This window comes from Phascolarctos cinereus, unplaced genomic scaffold (genome assembly GCF_003287225.1).
Source record: "Phascolarctos cinereus isolate Bilbo 61053 unplaced genomic scaffold, phaCin_HiC Scaffold_2;HRSCAF=192, whole genome shotgun sequence".
Classification (NCBI taxonomy): domain Eukaryota; kingdom Metazoa; phylum Chordata; class Mammalia; order Diprotodontia; family Phascolarctidae; genus Phascolarctos; species Phascolarctos cinereus.
This window is the reverse complement of record NW_027555625.1, coordinates 119,473,196-119,501,091: the sequence shown is the minus strand read 5'-3', so window position 1 is coordinate 119,501,091 and position 27,896 is coordinate 119,473,196. Positions and strand designations below refer to the sequence as shown.

The 27,896-nt window shown below is 33.9% G+C and overlaps 1 protein-coding gene across 3 annotated transcripts in view; it reads left to right on the top strand.

Moving 5' to 3' along the window:
• Positions 1-26,690, top strand: part of ROCK2 (Rho associated coiled-coil containing protein kinase 2) — a 172,190-nt gene extending 145,500 nt beyond the window's left edge. For 2 of the 3 annotated variants that reach the window (XM_020985396.2, XM_078149553.1), the window contains exons 18-32: positions 3,456-3,616; positions 4,206-4,390; positions 5,809-5,878; positions 6,563-6,666; positions 6,846-7,032; positions 8,514-8,607; positions 8,704-8,798; positions 9,775-9,954; positions 10,554-10,728; positions 13,054-13,124; positions 14,459-14,547; positions 15,122-15,200; positions 16,028-16,289; positions 17,202-17,415; positions 22,922-26,690. In XM_020985396.2, the coding sequence (XP_020841055.1) occupies positions 3,456-3,616; positions 4,206-4,390; positions 5,809-5,878; positions 6,563-6,666; positions 6,846-7,032; positions 8,514-8,607; positions 8,704-8,798; positions 9,775-9,954; positions 10,554-10,728; positions 13,054-13,124; positions 14,459-14,547; positions 15,122-15,200; positions 16,028-16,289; positions 17,202-17,415; positions 22,922-22,925 (1,970 nt within the window). In that variant the 3' untranslated portion in view covers positions 22,926-26,690. The remainder of the gene's footprint in view (positions 1-3,455; positions 3,617-4,205; positions 4,391-5,808; positions 5,879-6,562; positions 6,667-6,845; positions 7,033-8,513; positions 8,608-8,703; positions 8,799-9,774; positions 9,955-10,553; positions 10,729-13,053; positions 13,125-14,458; positions 14,548-15,121; positions 15,201-16,027; positions 16,290-17,201; positions 17,416-22,921) is intronic. The other variant, XM_078149552.1, reaches the window with a different exon arrangement.
• The last annotated feature ends 1,206 nt before the right edge of the window (positions 26,691-27,896 follow it).

Here is a 27,896-nt window from a genome sequence, read left to right as displayed (position 1 = left end):
GGAATTCATCTGTCACCCACAGAGATGGATTTACAGAATGTGAATTGCTAGAACATAAACCTATATACTTTATGTTCATTGGTAATTCTCTCTTGGCAGAATGAAGATATTATATTATTTACTGTTTACTTATTTTACTTAAAGTTATTATGAGCCATACTGTTTTGATTTAGGATTTTTACTCTTGAGATTAGAGTAAGTTCAGTGACTTCTGGAATTTCCTCCTAGCATTGTGATTCAAATATTTTAGAATAATTTAAAAGGTCTAGAGTCATTTTAAAAACAAAAACAGCGCGTCTGTCTGCTTGCAGTTGATAGGTCTTGCATCATGCTTGAAGTTCAGCAGATTCCACCTTTGCCTTACCACAGAGAGAAAAAATACAGAATTGTGAAAGTTGTTTCTAGTTCTTTGGAATTCAGATTTGGAAGTTTGTTCTTAGTAGTATTCAGTATGGCCTTCGCAGCCTCTTCCTATAACTCAGTTGCTCAGTAAATATACCTTGCTATTCCATCTAATTGGGCCTTAGGAAACAACATGAGATGAAACAAAGTTGCATGGTATACTTTGTTCCATAGAAACTATATTTATGCGTATATAATTACCATATGGTGTTGATATGGCTCTTCTTGCTTAGGAGAATTAATGCTACTGAAGTATAAGCACTAGTTTAGTTCATTGCCAGCCATTGTATTTTGGACAGATAGCCAAATGATGTAGTGGAGTTTATGTATAATGTGTTATCTTCTCTCTCCTCCCCTTCCAGCTACTAAGAATATAAATTGCAAAAATAATTTCTGATCTGTGTTGGGGAGAGGAAGTTTCCTCACCTGAAGCTCCTTACAATAATGAAATCCTAGATCTAGATGAAAACATTTGTGAATCATTGTTGAGTAGGAATAATGTCGTGTTGGGTATCCTTGTGCTTTTGGACAAGGATTTGGGTATCTGAAATTCTGATGTTTGTTGAATTATGAATATATATTTAAATAATTATTTAACTAGCTCTAGTTAAGGGTGTATTTTGGAGTGACAGTTGAAACGTACATTTTTTCTTCACTTGAGTAATTGGTGTGGTTATGTTTAGATGTAATTCAATCTATCAAAAAATATTAAGTTCAAATATGTTGATATTGTTTGATCTCTAGTATTTTACTGCATCTGGGGATGCTGTTGTATAAAAATTACATCTTGGATTTAAAAAAAAAACACCTAAAGGATTGACAAATAAATAAGGGATGGTGGCTCTGAAATTTTAAGAAGATCTTGAGAATAAGGGATTAAGGAGACACATTGGAGAAGCTTAGAAGAGTCATTGGTTAGTCTAAGACAAATATTCACAGGCAAAATTTATACCAGATAGAACTACAAACTAAGTGTTTTCAAATTATCATTGAAACTATGTTACTTTGTAGCTCCCATAATCAGTATTAGGAAGAGGAACTGAATATAGTTCATTTTCATTTAGAATAGTTTGGTGTTTTGTTAGGATCATTGAAAAATATTGAACCATAAGATTCCAGGATTATATAAGAGAAAGATTAAAAATAACAAGCCCGTCTAGTATACCAGATCTCACTTTATAATTTAAATTCTGGCATGATAAAGATTCCCACCAAATTTAGTTACAGAACAACTTGCATTCAGTGCTGAACATCAAACAAAATTAACTTCTTTATTAAGACCTCTGATCAAGATAAGATAGCAAGCAAGCACCAGTATATTAATTAAAGCCAACATTTTGAAGGCAAAAAAGTGAGCTTTGAGAAAACATTTTCAGAATGACTGTGGATAATCCTTCCTCTTTGATTATCATATGTGCAGTTATGGTATTTCATATTAAAATGCAACATTTGGGTTTGAAAACACGATGTCTTTTGTGTATATAACCAAAGATAATTTCTATTTAAAGCTGGTTTAAAACCTGGGTATTTAGAAATGAGAGGTGGACTGACGTATATACATCACCATTTTGAATTTAATATTGCATTTTATTACAAAATATCTAGTGCAAAAGAATGTAAATGTTGTTGTCCACAGAAGAAGTAGCCATGTAGTAGCTAGGCATGATAAAAGAAAAAATATACCCTATATATCCCTGCTGTGGCTCAGGAGAAGGTGATGAAACAAACTTCTGCATTGTCATGTTTAGATGAAGATGAAGTTTTCTCAAGAATAATGGAAGAGATGGGTGTGGATTTCTGTATACATTTCCAGAGTAGAATGAGGCTCAGTCTAGAGAAACACAATTTAATCTTCCTTCCTTTTGCCTCGAATCATGAATCAGATGAGTACAGTTCCTTCCTCGTAATACTACATGTAATTTTAGTAAGTAGGGACTATCTTGTTTAAGGTAGTCTTCCATCAATCTCATGCTTCATGTTATATCATACATAAAGGATCAATGTGGTTATGAGGGCAGACAAGTTATAGTCAAGATAAACATCAAGAGGGGGCCGCTAGGTGGCACAATGGATAGAGCACTGGCCCTGGAGTCAGGAGGACCTGCGTTCAAATGTGGCCTCAGACACATTAACACTCACTAGCTGTGTGACCCTGGGCAAGTCACTTAACACCAATTTCCTCACCCAAAAAAAAGATAAACATCAAAAGATGACCTCATTTATGTTGTTAATACTTTTGTGCAAACCATAAAAGATTTTTAGGTTAAAGTATTTTTTGAGGAGTAGCAAAGAGGTCTCTGTAAAAGTAGGTAATAGAAATTGTATAACAGGCATAGGGGTGCTTTAAAACCAAAAAGGGCAGGTTGGGAGCTACCAGCAAATAACTTCTACTTTTTTCCTAGCAATTGAGGATGTCAGAATGTTGGAAAGCTGTGTTTAAAGAATTGTTTAAATCATCTTATAAAACTATAGCCTTAGACAAACAGAATTCTTAGTTGCATGTTCCTACTGAATTGAATGATTATTGGAATAAACCAAAATTCTTTTATGATTTCTAATTATATGAACTAGAAAGTCAATGAGAATTTGGAAATTGAATAGCCAGATAGGAATACCTTTTGAAAAGTGGAAATTAATAGTTTTTAGACAATTGCCTTTATATAAAATTTTGTGTAAAATTAAACTAAAATCTCTTTGCTGGGTATGGTACTACATGTGTGTAATCTGTGCTACAAGGAGAATCAGACTGGCAGATTTCTGAAATCTAAGAGTTCTGAGCTACAGTGATCTAATAAGCCACTGGGGAGTCTGCACTTGATACACTGGCCATCAGGAGCAGGGTTGGCTAGAGAGAGGAGAACCAACCTCAGTCAGAAACAGAACAAGTGAGAGCTCAGGCCTGTCAATAGCCCCCTGCAGTGCAAGCCTAAGTGAATTAGGAAGGCTTAGTCTTTTTTTCTTTTAGATTCTATTTGACAGCCTTCCATTTTGCTCAAATTAATTCAGTATTTAACAGTTTTTTTCCATTCCTTCCCCTTCCCATACTCCGATAGAAATGGAGAAGAAACTCCTAGAGGAAAGAACTTTAAAACAAAAGGTGGAAAACCTTCTGTTGGAAGCTGAAAAAAGATGTTCAATGTTGGACTGCGACCTCAAACAGTCCCAACAGAAAGTCAACGAACTCTTGAAACAGAAGGACAAACTAAATGAAGATGTAAGAAGGAATTTTATAAATGATCAGTGTTAAAATTATTTATAGATTTGAAATAATCCCTCTGATTGTATATGCTTTATAAATTGTATGATAGTGTATTGTGGTATAATACTGTACATCTTAAATATTTCTGTATGTTGAGAAGCTACATGGTAGAATGAAAAGCAAGTGGGTCAGAAGACCTGGGTTTCCATCTTGCCTCTGTCACTTAGTAGTCACTTTACTTTTCCTAGCTTGTTTCCTATTTGCAGAGTCAGTAAGATAATATGCTACTTACCTAGTGGGCTTACTGTAAAGAAAGTGCATTATAAGCCTTGAAGTTTTCTTTAAATGTTGCTTCTTATCCGTTAGTCATTATCGTTTTCAGTTTCTTTTTCAATCAGTAATTGACTATAAGATATTTCATTTTGGGAGAAAAACTTTTTTCCCCAGAATTCTCAGAAACATAAAAATAATTTTAACATTGAATGTCTAGTTAAAAACTATCTAAGAGGAAAATCTCTGTTCTTTGTCATGTGTCATCTTTATTTAGCAAGGAAATTATTTATATTTATCTAATATACCAAGGTGGGAAAAATGTGTTTTTTAGGTCAGGAACTTGACCTTAAAAATAGAGCAAGAAACTCAAAAGCGCTGCCTCACACAAAATGACCTGAAGATGCAAACACAGCAAGTCAACACACTGAAAATGTCTGAAAAACAAATGAAACAAGAAAATAATCATCTTATGGAAATCAAAATGAGTCTGGAAAAGCAAAATATCGAACTTCGGAAGTAAGTAAATTTTGGCACCCCTTAAATAACCAGTGTCCAATTTTCCATTCATGGATTATCGTCCTTAAAAGACAGGATATTCTGTACCAGTAGAGCAAGTGAGGAGGAGGATTATCATGATTGTAGAATAGTTTATACAGACAATTTAAATGGAACAAATTTGAAAATCCTATTTTATATAGGTTTCACAAAAATGAATAGAAATTTAGAACCTAGATTCCTAAGAATTTTCTGTGTACTATAATTGGGGATAATATAACCAGTTTAACTCCATTTGACTTTACAGTGATTGGCCAGCTGTAGTAGATTTTTATTTTCAAAATAAAGATAAGTATTTTTTCAGTAATTTTTACTAAAATAACAGAATGAATAAAGTAGTTTGTCAGTTTCATTTGGAAGAAATTAGGATATTTTTTCCTCTAGTCATTGGCAATAATTCAATCAGTCTGTTTCTTTAGGTTTTAAAAGTAATGCAAAAAGGGGCAGCTAGGGATAAAGTGGATAGAGCACTGGTACTGGATTCAGCAGAACCTCTGTTCAAATCCAGCCTGGGACTTGACATTTCCCAGCTATGTGACCTTAGGCAAGTCTCCATCCTCCCCCCCCCCAAAAAAAAAAAGTAATGCAAAAGCACACATAACATTTTAAAATTTAATAGAGAAAAAAATTAGTGCATATTGATCTAAGTTACACTTAGGAGGTGTCATTGCTTTTCATTAATTTAGTACTTTAAAATTTATGAAGTTTTATTACTTATGACCCTTTCAGGTATGTGTAATACAAGTATTATGGTGTGTTTTTTAATGGACTTTGGATTTTATCAGTGTTGGTAAGGCATGTCTTTTGCCAATGCAAATCTACACCTTCTCTGCAACTTAGAATCTTAAAAAGTTAACTGAGGCACTTAAAAAGCGAGTGATTAAACATGGCCACAAAGTAGGACTTCAGCGTGCACCTCCTAACCAACAGCTGGCTCATTGTCTACCACCTCACACTGCCTCTGAAAGTAGAATTGCCAGGCTCTGGAGGGGCAAGCTGAACTAAGGCTTCTCTAAAGTCACCTGACTAGTGAGCGGCAGAACTGGCACTCTGTATAATGTTAAGATCCCCACTAATTCATCAGAACGAGAGTTGATGAATGACCGCATCGTTTTCTTCCAGCTTCTCATTTAGATGGTTAAGACTAGATTATTAGATTGTAATTCATCCTTTGCATGATTGGCCTCCTATGAGATACTACCACAAATTAATTGTGGGGCCTACCTAAGTCAATTCATTTCACCTCTCTAGATCTGTTTTCCTTCTAAAATTAGAGAGCTGAGCTAGATAATCTCTCCTGTGACCATATTACTATGTGTTGTGGGTATAAGTGTTATTGAATAAAGATAACCTGAATTTATGAATTAATGTTCTAACAGAGAACGACAAGATGCAGATGGACAAATGAAAGAGCTCCAAGATCAGCTCGAAGCAGAACAATATTTCTCAGTAGGTACCAAATACTTTCATTGAAAAGCTGTCTCATTTTTGGTTGGTATGACTTTTTATCCTTTTCAGAAATATAATTCAGAAATTATAAAAACATAGTATTTTACAATTGGAAAGAAATTCAAAAGTCAGTCCAACCCATACCTGAACAAGAATTCCTTTATAACAAGTAGTCATCTAGTCTTCACTTCAAGACTTTCAAGCTATAGGGAATGCACTGACTCCAGATTCCACCTATTTTACTTTTAGACAGTTTTAATGTTACAAAGTTTTTCCTAATATCAAGCCACAATCTACCCCTGCAACTTTCGCCCATTATTACTCATTCTACTCTTTAGTACTTCAGAACATCTCCATTAGACAAGACCCATCTTACTGCATTCACTGATCACCTTCCATTCTCAGTCAAGTACCCAGAAATATAAATATAAAATGGCCTTTTTGTCCATGAAAAGTTTTTTGCTATGTGACATAGGTATCTCCTGAGGGACAATTTGCTAAATCATGGCTCTGTATACCATTTCTAGATGCCTAGAAAAGATACTATTGCTCTCCCACCCTTTTTTTTTTGGCCACATAGAGAACAGGGACATTTTGAGTCATCCTAAAAATAGAAATCAAAGTCCCATTCTTTGTGACAGTAGTGATTTTTTTTATGTTTTGTTCTTATATTTTGAAATTCAGACTCTCTATAAAACACAAGTTCGAGAGCTTAAAGAAGAATGTCAAGAGAAGACCAAGCTTTGCAAAGAAATGCAGCAGAAGAGCCAGGAATTACAGGATGAGAGGTGAGGGTTAAATTCTGTTCTCCCACAAGACAAGTTGCAGCACAAAAGAAAACTAAGCCAAAGCTGAATTCACAGTCTCTTAGCAGGCATTTAATACACACCTACTATGTGCCAGGCACTGTCCTAGGCAGAAGCAATAGAAATATTTGTACTAAATTGCTGTATTTGTGAAAATACAGGGACTCCCTGGCTGCACAACTGGAGATCACCTTGACAAAAGCTGATTCAGAGCAGCTAGCCCGTTCTATTGCTGAAGAACAGTACTCTGATTTGGAAAAAGAGAAGATCATGAAAGAGCTGGAAATTAAAGAGATGATGGCTCGACACAAACAAGAACTTGCAGAAAAAGATGCTACAATAGCATCTGTAAGTAAATTATCTCTTTTTATAATTTTAATTTATATTATTCTGTGATAAATCTTTTCCAGAGAAATTTTACTATTCTAAGCAAATACTAGTATTAAAATCTTGAACTTTATTTAACTCTTAGTTCCCTCGTGACAATTCAAGAAAAATTTCAGGAAGAACCTAAACAAATATAGTAGAGTTGCAGAGAAAGCTGGGAATGAATAGAACACTTATTTTAGAATTAGGAGACCTGAATTTGAGACCTAGTTTTTATATTTATTAGCAGTGTAGTCCCAAGCAATTAACTTATATGAGTTGATTTTTCTTATCTTTAAAATGGGGCTTCTAGTATTTGTGCTGTCTCCTTTAAAAAACATGGAGGGAAGCACTGTGTAAATCACAAAGTGCTATGTAAGTGAGGCATATTATCCTTATGAAGTAGAGAAATTTCTGTGTTTTTTTTTAAAGCACAATTTGAAAGGAACCCTTAAGCTAGCTATACTAAGGTGAGAATGTTAGAAAAAAAATAAGTAAAACTGAACCACCTTATAAGTAAATCAAAATTTTTTTTCCCTCCATCCTTTCTTAGGGTTTTGGTATTACCAGAATGAAAGTAAAAACAAATTATTTCATTAAAGCAATGTAGCTATTTTTGTTAATGTTCAGTGTAGTTTAGAACCCAGTCTATCAAGTTCTTCTGAATAATGATCATTTAGTGCCCTTGTACTATTTGCTACAAAGTGGAAACATTTCCATATGTACACCAATTTATTTTTTTAATGTTGTTGCTGCTAAATCACGTATCATTGACAATGTATTTGACATTGAATTTCACAAAAGAGAGGGGGTTTGATATCTTATATGTTTATTAAAGATATAAGAAAGAAGCATAGATGTAGAATAGAAGGTTAAGGAGTAGAACACTTTTGTTGTTTGTTTAGTCACTTTCAGTTGTGTCTAATTTTTTGTGACCCCATAAAATATTTTAAGAAAATGCATGAAAAAAAGCAAATAATTACAAGCAGGAGAAATTTTACATATACAATCGGAATAGTGCTAGACTTAAAAGATAAATTCAGAATTTTTGTTTGATACCCAAGAGATTGAGGATTATGGTTCTCAATACTTATATTTTTTTCAAAATGCTTCTGAAGTCTGAGAAGATGATCTAACTCATATGGATGCTGTCTTCCCCCTCCTCCAAGAAGACTACTTGAAGTCGGAAGTGACATAATTTCCTTTCCAAAACCTGTCTAATTCTTAGATCTGGGTGAATCTTCTTCAGTTTATGCATATTAATGCATATTAACATGCATATTAATAAGAAAAAGAAATCATTTGGGTAGTAGCATTTTCAGTGGAAGACTAATGAGGGCTGAAAATGAGTTTCCAGAAGGTGACACCAAAGTCAGAAAAGGAGGGAAGTGACAGATTAAAAGTTTTTTAACAGTTAACCAGAACTTCAGGAATTTTGCTTTATTTTTCTTTTCATTTCCTAGCTCGAGGAGGCTAATAGGACACTAACTAGTGATGTGGCTAATCTGGCAAATGAGAAAGAAGAACTGAATAATAAAGTCAAGGAAGTCCAAGAGCGTATGTATTATTGACTAAAAATAAAATATGTATTTTAGTCTGCTTAAGGGTTTATTTTATTTTTATAAACAAACTGCATTTTTTTAAAAATTACAGAAATGTCAAAGTTGAAAGATGAAGAAACAAATATATCAGTTATTAAAACGCAATTTGAGAAGCAACTATTAAATGAGAGAACACTAAAAACTCAGGTAAGTGTAATAAAAAATATAAATATATTCTGGGTGTTTGTCCATTTTATGTTAAATTTTTATATTTATATTCTGCATTATAGGTCCATTATAGATTGGCTTCATTCAGACATAAGGTTCTGAAATATTTTTTTGTGGGGGATGAAGGTTCTATTCCTAATTTTTATTTTTATAAGTTTGTAATTAATAAAGGCTCAGTTTTGTGTAGAGGTTATTTCCAATATGCAATTTATGATATAGCCATATTTAATTTGTTGCTGTCCTCTTCCCATACCTAAGTTTTTTATTGCAAACTCATATTTAACTTTTTCAATTTTATGAGAATTTATATAATGACTTTAGCCAGCGTGTGGGAATTGTCTTTGTATTTCAAAGAAAGTTTTTTTTCACAGATTTGAATCTGGAACTTTAGAGATCATCTCAATCTTCATCTTTATTTTGCAGAGGAAAAAACCAAAGCCTTGAGACATCAAGTGACTTGCTTCATGGCAGTTCAGTTGTTGAAAGACTCAGTTTACATAGTCAAGATTAGCTCACTTAGATTTTTTTTTAAACTATTGACCATTCTACATGCTCTCAAGTTGATAGTGCTAATGAGTTTCAGACAAAACTTCCTCTTCCATGAAGGAAAATGGATATTTTTCTGTTGTAGAACTGTTTGAGAATGTAAGAATTGAAAGAGGCAGGAAGGCAAATGGAACCAGTCCTGTCTTCAAACAGTAAACTCTAGAACTCTTAGAAAACTCTAAGAGACAGAAATAGGGTTTTGGTTGGGAGGTAATGGAGAATTAATGAATGTAATTGGTACTTACAAGTTTCTGTACTTAAAGTGACCAAAGAACAGGGGCATCTTATTAAAAAGTTGTAGATAGTATTTGTGGTCTATTATGTGGTTACAGGTATTTGCATCATGGCAAATGATGGGATGTAGGGAAAGCAACAGATAGTAAATAGTTTTATTTTTTATCTCTTCTAGGCTGTGAATAAATTGGCTGAGATTATGAATCGAAAAGAACCTCCCAGGCGTGGTGCTGACACAGATGTGAGGAGGAAAGAGAAAGAGAACAGAAAGCTACATATGGAACTTAAATCAGAACGTGAAAAGTTAACTCAACAGATGATCAAATATCAAAAAGAACTCAATGAAATGCAAGCTGTAAGAATCCTTTTTTTTGGAAACTTTTGGTGCTTGGATGGCACTTTTAAAAATTTTTGTGCATTTTATTTTTCATTATTAGCTTGTTTCAGAAAAAATGTTACTTGAAGAATAAGTAGACTAATTTAATGAGTTACATGTATATATATCTCTAGAGGCAATGAGTCATAGTGAATAGAATACTAAGTCAAATATCATTCCTTTCCCCCTCTCCATTTACCTGCTCTAAGACGCTAGCCAAGTCACTTAACCTGTGTGCCGCTGGCATTATCTTGTTGTTTGTCCATCGTTCTCAGAGAGGACCGTAACATCAGGGAGGTGAAGCCTGATATGCATGTGATATGGATTTAAGTGAGGGAGAGCCATTCAGAGTCGCCAGCCTTATTTTCTCCTCTGGAGCCAGTATCTACTAAGTTATGCACAAGTTGTTACTTTATATTAGTGGAGGGAATCTACCTACACACACACACACACACACACACACTCTCTCTCTCTCTCTCTCTCTCTCTCTCTCTCTCTTTCTCTCTCTCTCTCTCTCTCTCTCTCTGTTTGCATATACCACATTTAACTTTAAGCAAAAAATATTTTTTCTTTTACAGCAAATAGCTGAAGAAAGCCAAATTCGAATTGAACTGCAAATGACTCTGGACAGTAAAGACAGTGACATTGAACAGCTTCGATCACAGCTCCAGGCCTTACACATTGGTCTAGATAGTTCCAGTATAGGCAGTGGACCAGGGGAAGCTGAGGCAGATGATGGGTTCCCAGGTACAGGTTTGTTTTTAGTACTTTTAATTATTTTTATAAAAAAGTTTCTGGCCCAGAATCAAAATCATATAATTGATTATCTCAAGGCCTGTCACAGATTTTTTTTTCACATAGGTGTAAATGCCAGTAAATATATATATATATGTATGTATGGGAAAACATATATCTTGGTTCTACCATTCTTCATCTTTTAATTTTTTTTACTGCTAATAATGCTTTAAAAAAGAAAACTAATTTACTTTCACATTTGTTTTAGTAGTTCAACATATAATATAATAACTAATTTTTAAAAGCTGTTCTATGTCTAATTTTTCTGTTAACTTTTTTTTTTGCACTTTTCCATTCTTTTATGTTGGGTATTTAGTCCATATCACTCAGTCACGTACTATGGAGTCCATGTCTTTCACCTATCAACGTTCTTCTACCTCTCTCAATATTGCTACTAAGCCTTCCAGTTCTCACATGCTTCTCGACTCTGATTCTGACTCAGAGGAAGAATCCTTATCTTGTGCACCCATTTCTTCGGAACCTGATAGTGCAGGTGACATCCTGAAAACCGTTTCACTCATGGATTGTTTTTCCCCCTCTTTTAACTTCATTCCTTTTGAAAAGTTTTCCTAACATTATATTGCTATATCCACTAACTCATGACTTTCATTAGTGAAAATGCTACATGCACAGAGAATTATTATATAAATATTTTTCTAACCCATTGATTATATAATAGATTTTAAAACACAATTCTTTTGCAAACTCATTACAGTGTGGAAACTGGATTATATTGATTATGCAAGTGAAGTAGGAAAATGGCATGGCTTCAAAGCTCCTAGGATTTCTCTGCTGTGAGCTATTTTCAGGCAAATGAATGTGAATGTTAAAGTTTGATCATGATTTAAAGATATGAAACAACAAAAGCACATAATAAATATATTTAGTACTTACTCCCTCAGCATAGTGGGACTGGGATATGAAAGAATTAATGTATAATCTGTGTCCTAAAAGAGCTTACAATCTCAGTGGGGATATAGTGTATCCACACATATGGATCATATGCCTTGGTAAGTAGTTTTATGAGTTGCTCTGCTGAAGAAAAACATTCTTCACCTAATGGCTTTAATCCTCTGGTCATCAGCCTTTCTCAACATAGCTGTGCAAGTCTTTAGATAAAAGACACACATTCCATCACTGGGCTGTACTAGAAACCTTTCAGGATTGCTAGCTGTATATAATATATCCAAGGCAGTGTGTGATTGAGTACAAAACTATATAGTAATCATAGCTGTGAGAGTTTAATTTTAGGTAATTTTAAATGAAGGCTATAAAGTGAAATAACTGCAGCGAAACATATTTATTCTTTCATTTTCTCATAATAGGTTGTTTATTTTTATGTCCTCATCCCTTACTAAGATAATTAGGATAAAACATAAGAAAATGTCATTTTAAGTACCAGCTTTGATTTAAAGTAAGATATTATTAATCTTACATTAAATACTAGAATCATAAGATTATCTGGTGAGGCAACCTCTTTGTCTCATTAAATGACCAAGTCTAAATAATATCAGAGAATTAAAACTATATCTCGATTTTTATGATCGTATTTCCTTTTAGAACTGAATCTGGATGCATATTCTATGAAATCTCTATATTAAAGTCATTTCCCATTAAAAAAAATTATGAATGGCACCTTTTGGAAATACAGACCAAATCCAATAAATTACAAGGGATTATCTAAGTTCTGCTATTGAACTGGAATTTTGTCAGTTATTAAGTATTACTTAAAATAAGTGTATCAATTTGATTTATAATGAGATTTTTGTCCTATGTTGTAGCTGCATTTGATTTGTAATTTGTAACTTCCTTTTTTAATTTTCATGTAAACCTTCTAAAAGTATAGTGTTTTTACCTTTTTGCTCATAAATGTTTTGATTTTTAAAAGTGCATTGTCTTCAAAGGAAATTTCTATTACAATTAAAGTAAAATATTTGCAACATGATAGATATTTCTTAAGGAGATGTGCCATCGAAATACAGCTAAAGTTACTAGTTTGCTACTGCCTTCTCAAGATCACAAATGCATGTTTTATACAAGTCCTATCAATGGGGCATTTTGCCTGAGTAAAAGAACTATAGGATGCAAGTCTGTTTTCATACTTTTGAATACTCCTTTTGAAAAAATTGTACTTGCTTACAATAACTATGATATTTGTGGACTTAGATAACTGTAATGAGAAACAGATTAATATTGCTTCATTATATCTCGATGAAAATCATGTACCAACAAAACCTGGGAAATATTTGTTATTTCAATTATAATTCCTTTACTTGTTTGCAGAATCAAGATTAGAGGGATGGCTTTCATTGCCTGTACGAAACAACACTAAGAAGTTTGGATGGGTTAAAAAGGTAATTTAGTACTGTATGGTTAGATTTTCCCAGAAATAGTTTACTGGACTATTGCACATTTCACATAATCTTTGGATCTTGCTTTAGCTATGGGTTTTTGGTACAGACCTTGGAAGTGACAGATCTGGTCCATAGTACTTATACAGATATGTAAGAAACTCCATATATTAGCTGCTAATCAGAAAAAATATTTGTGTTGATGGCAAAATGGGGTTGTAGCAAATGGGATTGTACAGTGACTGAGCAGAAAGGGACCACAGTCATTGAGCATGCCAAATTAGCTTAAATCCTTTTAGATTAGATCATTGAACAAAATCTTCTGTATGACACTTAGATGGGCTTTTATTAAATGTGGCCTTTTTTGCCATCTCTTCCTCAGGACATACTATGCCTGTGATCAAACTTTTCACTGTCTTTGCTTTTTTGTTTCCTACTTAGAGAGTTTGTGAGCCATCTTCAGAGATGTTCTTAGGTCCTTCAGACATACTAGAATCTGTTACTCATTGGCAACAGATTTTAAAACTGTTTTGTCTTTTTCATTTCTAATGAGAGTTTGAATTTCAATTTTATTTTACTTAGTATTTTTTTTGAAGAATAAGGAAATAAAATGTTAGCAAAAGCTTAACTTTAGATTATTTCTTCCTCATCCTATATTTACCACTATTAGATTTGATTATGACATGTTTATAGGTTCTGATTATTTGATTTTGTAATATCGTTGATAAATTCAGTAGCCTTGAATTAACTTTAGTGCTCAAGAAACAGTGCTGTTAGGGAGCAGCTAGGTGGTGCAGTAGATGGACCTCTGGCCTTGGAGTCAGAAGGTCCTGAGTTCAAATGTGGCCTCAGACACTTGATACTTACTAGCTGTGTGACCCTGGGCAAGTCACTTAATTCCAATTGCCTCACCAAAAAGCAAAAAACCAACAGAAAAACCAAACAGTACTGTTTAGTTGATTTATTTGAAGATTCATTTAAAGAAAGCGTATCTGAGGATTGTCAAACATTCCCTTTATTCTTATGCTAGTTTCAGTGATTTGGAGTTCGTGAATATTCTACTTTAGAACCCCGTCTTATTTTAGAAGGATCTCTATCATACTATGAGATGATGTCCTTTTGAAAAGCATTTCAAGTAAAAATCATCAACTATTGCTTTAAATAATAACATTTTTACTAAAGTCCCCTCAGTAATTCTTGTTAATTCCATTATATTTTGCATGCTAGCATTGATTTTTATTGCTGTACAAGAATTTTATATGCTTGCAAAAAAGAATAATTGAAACAAAGGCTATAATAACATGAACCTTAATATCCAGCTGTTTTTCTTTTAACAGTATGTGATTGTAAGCAGCAAGAAGATTCTTTTCTATGATAGTGAACAAGATAAAGAACAGTCTAATCCTTACATGGTGTTAGATATAGAGTAAGTATTTTAACACAAGATGGTTAGTAAATATAAATTTTCTTTATGTATTAAATTAAAATGGCTTTTTTTGAGTAGTTGATATATATTTCCCTATTCATTGAACAAATTAATGCCAGCATCACATTTGGGAATGTGGTATCATACACTGTAGAATGTAGCCATTGTTGTTTTTTTATACCTTGGGGACATTATTTAAACAAGTGATAGTACATGGTCTAAGGTTTTATTCATGTATTTATTTTATTTATTTCATTTATTAAATTATTAGGCCTTATTTAGTTGTGGGGTTTGTTTTTTTTAGTTTATTTTAAGATTCATCTTTGTTTTGAGCTTTTAAAGAATGTATTGTATTTGGAGGTAAACTATGAATTACCAAATAAAGTGTAGAAATTTAGAATCTGGAAGAAGAATTTATAAAATTCTCCATCAATGATGTTTAAATTATGTGAAGTAGTATGTATTCTAATTTTGTATAGTGTATGATGTTAATTTAATATGTCTCTTGAAATAATAACTCACATAATTTTATCCTTTTCTGATATTTTATTCCTTTACTTAACATCTGTTACAGCAAGTTGTTCCATGTCCGGCCAGTCACACAGACAGATGTTTATAGAGCTGATTCCAAAGAGATTCCAAGGATATTCCAGGTAATGTGGCCTTTTTTGCCATGCAAGATGCAATGCCTGTGATCAAACTTTTCACTGTCTTTGCTTTTTCTGCTTCCTACTCAGAGAATTTGTGAGCCATCTTCAGAGATGTTTTCAGGTCCTTCAGACATACTAATCTGTTACTCATTGACAACAGATTTTAAAACTGTTGTGTCTTTTTCATTTCTAATGAGAGTTTGGAATTTGAAGACATGCTCTTTGCTGGAAAGGAACTTAGTGTTTCTTATCTCTTTTAAGAATATTGCCTGTTCAGTTGTCAGGTTTTTGTTATTTTTCTTTTTTTATCATTAGATTTATTTTTACCTAACATTTCCATTTGTAAACCCAAGTAAGAGCATAATTACATTAACTTTTAAGAATGAAACAAGTAGCACCAGTAAATGTTTATTGATCATGATTTCCCCAAAACTCAAAAATTTTTGTAAGTGGAATAGTGAGCTATTTAGAGGCTTTGCTTGAAATATACCTCTATTCTCTCATCTTCTGTTGAAATTTCTAAAACATAGTTTTTTAAAAATCCAAAAAGAAAGACAGGGGAAAAACAGGGAGCTGCTTTAGTATCAAGACTTTGATTTTCTTTTATTGAGGTTTGAACAGAATAAAGATTGATAAAAATCTAATGATCTTTCCTCCATCTGAATAATATTTATTGTGATGTGACAAAATTACATGTTTTGACTTCAAATTGTAATTTCTCAATACATACTTTATGTTGCTATAATTTTTACTTGTCCAAATGTGGCTTTTTTATTAAGTGGGTAGCTTTTATTAGGAAATGACATGTGGTTCTCTTTTGATATATCTAGATCCTGTATGCTAATGAAGGTGAAAGCAAAAAAGAACAAGAATTTCCCGTGGAACCAGTTGGGGAAAAGTCAAACTGCATTTGCCACAAAGGACATGAATTTATTCCCACTCTTTATCATTTCCCAACCAACTGTGAGGCCTGTATGAAGCCACTTTGGCACATGTTTAAACCTCCACCTGCTCTTGAGTGTCGCCGCTGCCATATCAAATGCCATAAAGACCACATGGACAAAAAGGAGGAAATCATAGCACCTTGTAAAGGTAAGTAGTGAAACTAAATATGCTCGCACTAGCTATCTTTAAGAAAGAAATTGTGTTCTATAGAAATTAGATATATCTCACTGATAGGTTTTTAATGAGAATGTGGATAAACAGAAACTCCATTCACTGAAAACATTTATTATAGTGAATCTTTAGAGTGGTAATTTAGGCTTTGAGGGAGATAAAAAATTAGATACTCCCTCCTAAAGCTTAGAAACAATAAGGGGATGAGACATTCAAAATAACAGTACGACACTATATTGCATACAAAGTATATTAGAGAGGTGCAGAACGGTGTTATGTGACCCCCAGAGTGAAGGCTATTGCTAACCAAGGGGATCAGGGAAGGCTTCCCAAAGGTTGTGCCATTCAAGTTTGTAGTCACGCTGTTAGAAATTCAGCAGGAAGTAGAAGGAAAGTTTTCCAAGGATAGGCATGAGCACAAACAAAGAAAATCATGAAGACTGGAGATTGTAGTGCATTTAAAGAGAGGGGAATGCAGAAAATGAGTTTGACTAGAGCATAAAGAACATGGCTGGGGGCAGGGATTGGCGGGGGGATAGGGTTGTGGGGAAGTGGTACAAAGAAGAAGGTAAATTCTGAAAAGGTATTGTACTGCCTGTCATGGGGAGGGGGGCCTTAAATACCAGGGAAAGGAACTTCAGCTGTGTCCAGCAGTTGGTAAAAATAACAGCGGGGGGGGGTAGGAGGTTAATGATTTTTTAGTTAGTGGAATAACTAACATTTATGCATTAAAAAGACTTTCATGGCAGTAGTATGAAACATACTTTAGGAAGGAGACAGTAGAGAAGCTACCTGTTAGATCATTAGAATAAATCTAGGTATGTGGAAGAGGCATATATCATTCATGATTAAAAATACTAAGATATTGTTTGAAATATTTCATTTTAGTATACTATGACATTTCATCGGCAAAGAATCTGCTGTTGTTAGCCAATTCTACAGAGGACCAGCAGAAGTGGGTCAGTCGGTTGGTAAAAAAGATACCCAAAAAGCCCCCAGCACCAGATCCTTTTGCTCGGTCATCTCCTAGAACTTCTATGAAGGTACAGCCCAACCAGTCTATAAGACGGCCAAGTCGACAGCTTCCTCCAAGCAAACCAAGGTAAATTTAAAAAATCCAACAACATCCAAACTAACTTTCTCAAATAATTTAATGGAATTTTATGTAATACCATTATTAAAAGTATCCTATCACATCCCATTTTTCTGTGTTCATAATTCTATGAAACCTTGAATGTCAAATCCTAGAAACTTGTCAGCCTTACATCACATACATTGACTTGTATGAACATGCTATACATTTATTTAACAAATCGCAATCATGTATTTAAATATATTTGTATAGTAGAAAATGTGAACACAAGTGGAGTTTTTCAGTCAGTTCTTATAATTTGATGTTAAAATTGTTGAAGACAGAATTTATAAATAGTGTTGACTATTTTTAGAAAACAGGATCCACTTAATATTCAGTGAGGTAATGATCAACTTAGATCTTGTATATAAAAATTCTTTGTAAGTTCTAAAGTACTATGTAAGTATCAGCTATTATCATTGAGTAAGCTAGAGTGCTCTTCCTATTTATCATAAATAGAGGAACTATGTGGAGCAAAGGAACCAGTTCATCAATCTGATATCAGGTTCATAAACAGATTACACAACAGAGTTCCTAATTTAACTATAATAGAACATAGATCTTTATTATGTGGATTAATGTGTTGAGGCCACCAAATAAACAATAGTACACAAGAAAAGCCTGATATCACATGTAACTTTTGAGGACAGTGAGGACAGTTCTGTCTTAACAGAGTTTCCAGTGGCAGCAGCATTTAGAATTGAATCATTGTGTCAACATGAACTGTGCTTTTTTTCTTGCTATATAGTACTCTTTTGGGGTTCATTAATTTATGAATGCTTTCTTTGGAAGAAAAAACCTGCAGAAGCTATGTAATTTTTTAAATTTTTGTTAATTTTTTTTTTTAGTTCTGGCCCTCCCCTTCGAATTATTCTTCATTGACTTTTTTTTGTACATTTTGTCATAACAGTAAGTAATAGGGATCTTTTTATAAAATGCTGCATGTAGATTAAAACTAACCATCAAAACTCACCTATAAAAGTAATAGATAGCTGATGAAAATTTCTCAAAATATAAAGATCTTTCATTTAAAATTCTTCAAATCTTTAAAAAAAGTTATTTGAATTTTATAAAATTTATGTAGTGTTGTTTTTATTCTTTATAACATCTGAGTCTTTATTACTTTAATTCACAGCTATATTTGTGGGTAATCTCACTCTGATATATCTAAGTAAAAGGATTAATTTATTAAAATGAGTAGAATCAGTTGTCATAACAAAGAGACAAGAGAGAAAAATTATCTTAGGCATGAAACTCTTGGCTTACTTGTGAAATGGAGAGAGATGGCATTCAGAGACAATACTGGTTTAGAATATAAATTCATCTGTCAAGATATTATGAAAAAGAATGGCGCAAGGTTATGAACGGTATTTCCTAATGAAACAACAAGAAGCAGTTCAGGGTAGGGGAAATCAGTTTAAAGAAAGTTTGGTGGAGATTGAACTAAGCAAAGTATTGTCAAAAGTATTCAACTTAAGGAAGTAGGGTGACAGAAAAATACATGGAAAATGTTAGGAGAAATTTTTGTAACAAACTTTTTACCATCAAGTATGATGAACTACTGTGTTCAGACTCTAATATTACATTCCCAGATGTGCTTATAGAGGAATTGGAAATAGCACTGAAGAAAATGAAAATAGGAAAAGCAGTTGGACTAAGCAAACTATCCACAGAAGAGATGAATGCTGACATTGACATAGTTTTGAGGGTATTTAGTGATCAAGTCTCACGGTATTTAAAACATCTGAACACAGTAAAAAAGAAACAAAAAAGGAAACAAAAGTAACTCTTGATGTATAGGCCTATATAAAATTCAGAATGATGTATACACACGTTAAGGATGTTCTTGAATTTAAGTATTAGGAGGGAACAAGCAGACTTTCATACTCAATATTCTATTAATAGACTTTTTCTTTCCCATCATACAGTTGATGAAAGATGTAGAGAATATAAGAATCAACTGTACTTGTTGTTTATTGACTGTAAATGAGCATTTGATTCTTTGGGAGTTAAATCTCACTTCAAACAAGGTATCTCCCATGTGTATGCCAAAATTACTTAAGATTCTTTGAAAGATACATAAGAACAGAGATAATCTTATTCAAAAATATATTCACCAGAGGTGCTCACCATTGTCAAGAATGATATTCAGAGCAGATGCCAAGGTGAAGAGGAATTCCTATGGATGAAAAAGTCAGGATGTTCCTGTTTGTGATTGACATTGTGCTGATTGTATCAACTCCCAGAATATTGCATTATCTCTAAAGTGAGACCTATAATCATTCTGAAGAGTTTGGCACACAAGTGGGGAAAAAACAGTAATTAGCATTTATATAGTGCTTTAAGGTTTTCACAGATTTACCTGTGTTGTCATTTGATTTGATTAGTAAATGGCTACTATCTAAAATATCAGTTGGTCAGTAAACATTTATTAAGTGCCTACTGGATACAAAAAGAGACAAAAGACATTACCAATCCCTAAGGATGTCAAAATCTAATGGAGGAGTCAGCAAGTGATATGTACAGATAATTAATTAAAAGAGAGAAGGCACTAAAATTGAGAAATTAAGGCTTCCTATAGAAAATGGGATTTTAGGGGTGGCTAGGTAGCGCAGTGGATAGAGCACCAGCCCTGGAGTCAGGAGGACCTAATCAGGTCTCAGGCCAGACACTTGACACTTACTAGCTCTGTGACCTGGGCAAGTCACTTTAACCCCATTGCCTAGCAAAAACCAAAAAACAAACAAAAAAACCCAAAGAAAATGGAATTTTAGGAGGAAGCCAGGGAAGCCAGTCAGCAGATGAAGAGGGAGAGTATTCCCGGCATGGAGGATAGCCAGAGAAATAATCAGAGCCAAGAAATAGAGTGTCTTCTTTGTGGAACAGCCAAGAGACCAGTGTGACTGGATTGAAGAGCATGTGGCAGGAAATAAGGTTGGCAGAGGGATAGGTTTTAAAGGGCTTTGAATACTAAACAGGATTTTGTATTTGATTCTGGAGGCAATAGAGAGCCACTGAAGTTTCCTCCAGGTCAGTCGTCTGCTTAGTAAAATCACTTTAGCGGCCAAATGGAAGACAGATTAGAATGAGGAGATACTTGAGTAAGGCAGACCCAGTGGCAGGCTATTGAAGTAGTTCAGGTGTGAGGTGGAGAGGGCTTGCACCAGAGTGTTAGCAATGTCAGAGGAGAGAAGGGGTTGTATTTGAGAGATGTTGCACAGGTAAAATCTATGGCAGATCTTGGCAACAGATTAAATATTGGAGGGTAAAGGATAGTGAAAAATTGAGGATGACACCTAGTTTAGAGACTGAGGGCCTGGGAGGATTGTGTTACCATCTATAGTAATAGGGAAGTTAAAGAGAAAGGTAATGAGTTCAGTTCTGGATGTGTTGAGTTTGAAATATTTACTGGAAATCCAGTTCAAGATGTCTGAGAGGCAACTGGAGATTCAAAATCAAAAGTCAGCAGAGAGGTTAGGACACTATCAGTTGATTTGAGAATTATCAACATAGATTTGATAAAATTAAATCTATGATTGCTGATGAGATTACCAAATGAAGTAGTAAAGAGGGAGATAGCATGACCTGGATAAGAAGAATGAAGAGGAACCATTTGATAGAAGGAAAACCAGAAGTCTGAAAACCTAGAGAGTAATCTACAGTGTCGAAGGCTGCAGAGAGGTCAAGAAGAATGAGGGTTGAGAAAAGACCATTGCATTTGACAAGAGATAAGTGATAACGTTGATGGAATGATAAGTTGGAAACCAGATGGTAAGAGCTTAAGAAGAGTGTACGGAGAGACAGTGGAGACGTCGGTTGTAGATGGCCTTTACAAGGAGGTTAGAATGGAAGGATCAAATGAGGGTTTTTTGAGAATAAGGGAGATATGGGCATGTTTGTAGGCAGTAAGGAAAGAGATAGTAGGGACTGAAAAGAAGCGATAGAGTGGGCAAGACAGGGAGCAGTTTGTTTGAAGGAGACAGGATGGGATATGGTATGCAATTGAGTGGACAAGCCATAGAGCCTGTCCATCAGAATATCTATCTGTACCTTGGAAAGATACTGCAAATGAACAATGAATTGGGCCCAGGATTGAACATAAAGACTGCCTCTTGGAAAGTTGCAGATTTTTTAATAACCACAGATTTCTACCTAATATCTGTATGAATTATATGCATATTTTAAATTGTGATTGATAAGGAAGTGAAGTGTTAAAGAAAATGCTTACATGACTACCATATATGATGATTTTATAATGGGGTCATTAAAATGTAGAGTATAGCCAAGTGTAAATATGTAAACCTCCTATTACAGACTGCTTGATTTGGCATTTAAGGACTGGGATTGGTCATTTGATGATATTGATGATGATGGTGATGATGATGACGATGTTTTTGATTTCTGAAGAAATGAATGGGGTAATTCAAATGAGAAATGGATGCTTTCCTTTCTGCCTAGAGCATGTGGTTTGGATTTGGGCTTTTATGTTCCCTACTCTTCTCCCCCCCCAATATTTTAAAGTATCATTTAAAAGTTTTTAAAAGTTAAATTTCAGGAAACATTCCAATTAAACTTTCAAAAAGTCAAATAATGTACAGATGCATTTGATGAATTTTAGCGTACTTGGAACGGCAACTTGGAGTAGAATCTCTAAAAAATTTATAACAAAAGGTAATTCAAGAATACTGCCCATTCCAAGTTGCTTTGAAGGGGAAAGTAAAATTGTTTTCTTCTATTTGCTGTTGAGTTCATCTGTGAAAATAGCATGTTCTCCCTGTCCTCTTTCTTCAGACTTGCAAAGTTGAAACTGCAAGAGCTTTCCATTTCTTGACAGTGCTGTGAAATACCCTTTTCTGACTTGGCTTTTTTGTAGTGGTGTGAAGTGTTTGCTGGCTCATCTTATAATTCTGTACTTGGAGAATAATTCAAGCAGTAATGCTGATTGTCCTGATTGCTGTCATGTAAATATAAAGTAATTCAAATAATCACTGCTATGTTTGTCTAAGAGATAATAATCTTAACATGTTATCTTTTCAGCTGCAACCTAGTTTGGAAGAATTAGTGCATATTTCACCGTAGCACATAATTGTCAAAATTATACTGGGTAAAATTGGGCTATTTTCTTGTTCATTTTGACGTATATTTTTATATTTATTAGTTAACACTAATACACCTTCTGTTGCCATAATAGATTTAATTTTGCATACCCACAAATTGTTGCCCCCACATCAATCATGACAGTACTCTACTATGTAACTTGTAATATTAGCATCAAGTGGGGTTTGTGAAAATTAGTCCCACTAAGGGCTTAATAACTATGCCCACTGACGATAAGGCATAATTTTTTTTGAAGAATGTATACATATAGTGATGTGTCAGAATATCTTTAAAATTAGATAGGCTTGGAAAGAATTTGAGGTAACTATAATTTGACAAAGCAACTTCTGACAGTGACAATCTTTTTTTTCCTCCTCAGCTAACTGCCTTCTGTGAATGCAGTCACTATCCATGGTGATCATTTTCTGCCTGCTATGAACAAGACTGAAATGTGATATCCCCAAATTTATTAAATGAAAGAAAGAAGCTATATTTTCCTGAGAGATCGATATATATATATATGTATATATATACACACATACACACACATATACATACATACACACACACATACATATATGTGTGTGTGTGTGTATTTATAAATCAGTGGTTTACTTTTTGGGGGGACTGCAATATAAATCAGTAATCTTGGAGAGGTTTCCTCAGATCTTTTAAGGTGACTGATTAAACCAAGAGTCATTGGTAACAGAATAAAGACACTGTAGGAATACCTCCCTCCAAAGTCTTGTTCTACAAAACTCTGTTGGACGACACTACATTTCACAAGAGGACTGAGAAGAGTTGAAATAAAAGCGATTATCGTTCAGCTTCACTGGAGAGATTTCACCAGCATATTAAGGTTACCAGAAGAATTGAGGATTGGGAAAGATTCTACCATAGTGGTATATATAGACTGAATCCTTAAGAAGTGACCATTATACTGTGTGTGTATATATATATATATATAGTACTGTAATACTTCAAGAGGATTTTTAAGACTTTCCACTTTATTTTTTATACACATTGATCAGATACCATTACTTATTGCAGTTGCAACTATGCACTTGTATAAAGCCATAATGTTGAAGTTGATATTATTCATTCATATATATATATATATATATCTCCAAAAAAGCTGCATGTCAGTGTGTTTGAGCAGTTAATGTAATGAAAACGTTGAAGTTAATCATATCAATTTAATATTGCTTCATGATGGACAACCCTACTTTGCCATTTGAATGCCTTAATTTAAGTTCTTTACTTCCACCTCCCTTCCTCTGCCCCCCCCCCCAGTCTCAGCCCACTCTCTGTATTTAAAATGATAAAGGAAAACAAATGTTTACCAGCTCTTAGAATACAAATTTGCTTTGTGGAAGAAAAATAGAGCACTATTTTTACACATAATACTTATAGCAATTTCAGTCTATTTTGAATGTATAGTGAATGGGTTTTGTGTTTTTGGCAGGAAAGCATTGGTTACCAGGAATAATAATTGATAGTATGAGAACTAAGATAACTTCAATGTGTACTGGTAATTTTTCATCCAGCCCTTTTTACAAACCTCAGTATTATTCAGTGACTTGGTATTACTCTCATTAAGTGCTATGAAGCTTTGTTTGCCTTGTTTGTGTCCTGGCTCAGTTTTGTTGTTTTGTTTTTGTAGGGAGAAGGGGGGGCAGTCATCTCTACCTTTTACATTTTCACACACAATACAAGTATTCAAGAGTTATCACAAACTTTGAAAAAAACTAAAACATACTGTGGATATATCGTAAATTTTTCTATACTGTTCTCAAGGACATGGCTGTATGTATTATTTCAGTTGTGTGCTAATGAGAACTGATACCTGGGAAGAAGGGGCCTAAAAGCACTAAATTGAATTTATTTTTTAAATTCAATCTTGTATAAAAATAGAATTTTGAGGGCTCATTTATTTTGTATTCATCACCACCCCAGAAAATTGCATGTTGTATACAACTACAGTATGCCAGAATGTTAAAGATATTTAGAGTAAAGAAATTATGTACCTTCTAACTGGTTGGTCTCTATATCTCTAGATATATATAGATTGTATATTATATCTATATCTATCTATATCTATAGAGAGAGCGTGTGATAATTAAAATATATCACCCAACATTTCAATGAAGGAAGTAGACATTTCATTGTTCCTTTCTCTAGGGACAACATAGAAATGTTTGGAAAATTAGGACCACAATTATAAAATACTATCATGGGAAGCTGAAGGTGGCCTTTGGCCTATCATTGTATGAAAACTAAATTCTCTCTCTTCTCTTCTCCCACCCCCTTCCTCTCACCTTTAACAGAATCGATTTATTGAATATGCACTCTTTCATGTTCGCTGTGAACCCTTAAAACTAGAATGTGCATGCCACTTCATTTTCAAATATTGGTTTGTTGCAATCTAGTTTTAAAGCACAGCATGTTTTTTAAAGCGTGAAAAAAATATATAAAATTTATATAGAGTAAATATTTCCATTCATTAGACTTGTTTAAATGAGACTGAATGCATAAATATTTTATATAAAGATTTTGTTACATTGTGGGAAGTTCTATCCTATTATTCTGAATTGGAGAGAATATATAAATATATATATTTTTTAATAAACTGTTTTAAGGTGAAATAGTTTTAAGTTTACACATGGTAATTGAAATATTTGAATATAGAAGGCAAAAGTGGGTGTTAAAAAGTAAACTTTGGAAGATGTAAGTAATTGAGAGTATGAAGAATCATGGCATCTCTTCCATATGAGGGGAAACATGAAATTTCTCAAAATTAGATAATTTGCTAAGAAAAAAAATTCTCTCCCATGGAGATTTTCTACATTTCATTTTATTGACATAGTCAAGGTTTATGAGGTTGGTTTCCCATTTCAAACAATAATTTTTCCCCTAATTATTATTCCCGCTTCAGGTAAGAATTTGCCATTTTCCCCTTTGTAACCTTAAATAATGCTCTATGTATGCATGTACCTATTCAAATGCAATCTCTTCAGCATATTACATTCCCTTGGCATAGATACCTAATTGTGCCAATCTCCATTTTCATACTGTCCTGGCAAGTCCCCAAATTAAACATTCTGTGGATTATTCCACTTCACACCATTCAGATTAAAATATTTTTAAGTTCAAAAACAGCTTATCCATAATGCCTGCTGCATTTTGTCAGGCAAGACCTCTATCATAGACACAAATATTTCCTGTGGATGTAGGAGTAAAGAAATGCCACGTGGAAGAGGAATCATACCATTATCATCTTTATCTGTAGTGCCAGTGATTTTACTGCAAATTTAAAGTACACACCAAATAAGTATTTCTTTTATCCATCAGAAAGTAAAGGGGCCTGGGGTCAACTGATGAATATATAGGCATGCCAATAAAAATAAAATAAAGGGTAGCCTATATAAAAGCTGAGCCATAGTAATCTTCAGTGACTCAATTTTTATGACCCTATACCTAACTAAAAATTCTTAACAATACATAAAATGGGCAGCCAAATTACATTTTAGGAAAGAATGCTGCTGTTGATGATCAAGCCTTTTGCTATCCTTTGTAGGAAAATGGAGATAATTATAAACAATGCATTGACTTATTGATACTTGCTTAAACATTAGATTCTATAAATATTTCTCATGCCTGAGGTGCACTGGTCCAGTGATCAGAGCAGAGCCAGGTACATCTGAATTTATAAATTAGTTTGGATACTAGCATTTGGCTCCATACACTTGCCTTAGAATTTTTGCAAAGTTTTTGGGCCTCCCTAAATCCCCAACTGTGTTGTGAGGATACTGTAGAACATTTTGTAAAGCACTTTGAAGAAGCACTGAGATGTTATGCCAGAGGGTTTACTCTTGTCTTCCATCTGCCCCTCATCTACAAATTTTATTGGGAATGGTTTTGAATGAATTATGAAATGCACAGCTTACATAGTCATTACACAAATATTTTTTTCCTTTTAAACACCAAACAAAAAAAAAGAATCGTAGCCCCTGGATTTAACTTCTGGAAACTTTTGTCGCATCATCTTTGTAGCATTGTGATTGTATCCTATGCCTGCTTTTGAAAAGAAAATTAAATAAAAGGAATTGAGAAGTATGCATTTTCATACTTTTCCTGTGAAAATACAATTCTGGAATGCTTCAACTTCTTAAAGCTTACCACAGGAATTTTCCTTCAGTGAAAGATGGGTGTAGCAGGCATGCTTCTGACTTAGGTAATCAAACCTGGGATTGTGCTTGGGAGTCATGGAAAAATATAAATCAGAATTTCAGTCAGCCTTTCTTCATGACCAAGCATTTTGGTGGGGTTTGTCTTGTCTTCTCTGATATATTTAAGTTACTAGAAATAGTTCATACATGAAATTTATGGGGATGGGGAAAGGGAGGCTTGGTCAGAAACTGATACAGGGGTCCCACTAATTTCTTAATTTGGATGCAGGTAGTTCTTAAAATTATAAAGGCAGCAATGACAAATCCCCACAGGCATCAATTCTGTAGTTACCAAATGTAGGCCTGTATCCTAACTATGCCTCTTTCCAATTGTGTGACCACAAGCAAATCATTTCACTTATGGACCTTGGGTTCCTCACTTAGACCACAGAATTCACAGGGTAATTTTGATGAAAGTACTTACTTGCTTTGCAAACCTTAATAGCTTAAAAATGCGCTAAGATTTTGAACACTCTGTATTTTAGTATCATTTATTCAGGTGCATAGTATGCACCATAGTATGCTGGAAAGGTACTGTCTTTGAAGCTAAGAGGACCTGGGTTTTGCCTCAGACACTTTACCCATGTGACCCTGAGCTTCTATGGATCTCAGTTTCTTCAACTGTAAAATGAAGGAATGTTGAGATCTTTTCAAGTTCTAGATCTACAATTCCATAATTTTCAGTGTTTTTTCTCCTTCTTGTCCATTTCTGGAAGGTGTTTGGGCATTTGGATATGTTTTTGTTAAATTTTATTTTGATAGTTGCCAAAGCTCCTCCTTAAATCCCCACCCCATTATTTTATCACAGTAGACTAACTCTTTATTCCTTTTGCTGGCTGTAACCCTTAACTTGTACAATGGAAATCCAACTAGAAAGAAGAATTCACTCATTTTCTACTTTGTAATTACAAAATATTTACAATTTGCCTGCATGGGAGAGGCGATTTTTAATACAAGTAGTAATAATATCATGAGATAATGTTTTCTCTTTTTAGCCCCATCATACTATTCTGAAGGGGCTGACAACTATTTAAGCAGTTTAAAAGCTACCAGCTATAATTCCACTCAAGTCTTCCTGAAGTGCTTCACCATGACTTGAGCTCCCAAAGATTTGCCAACAATAAG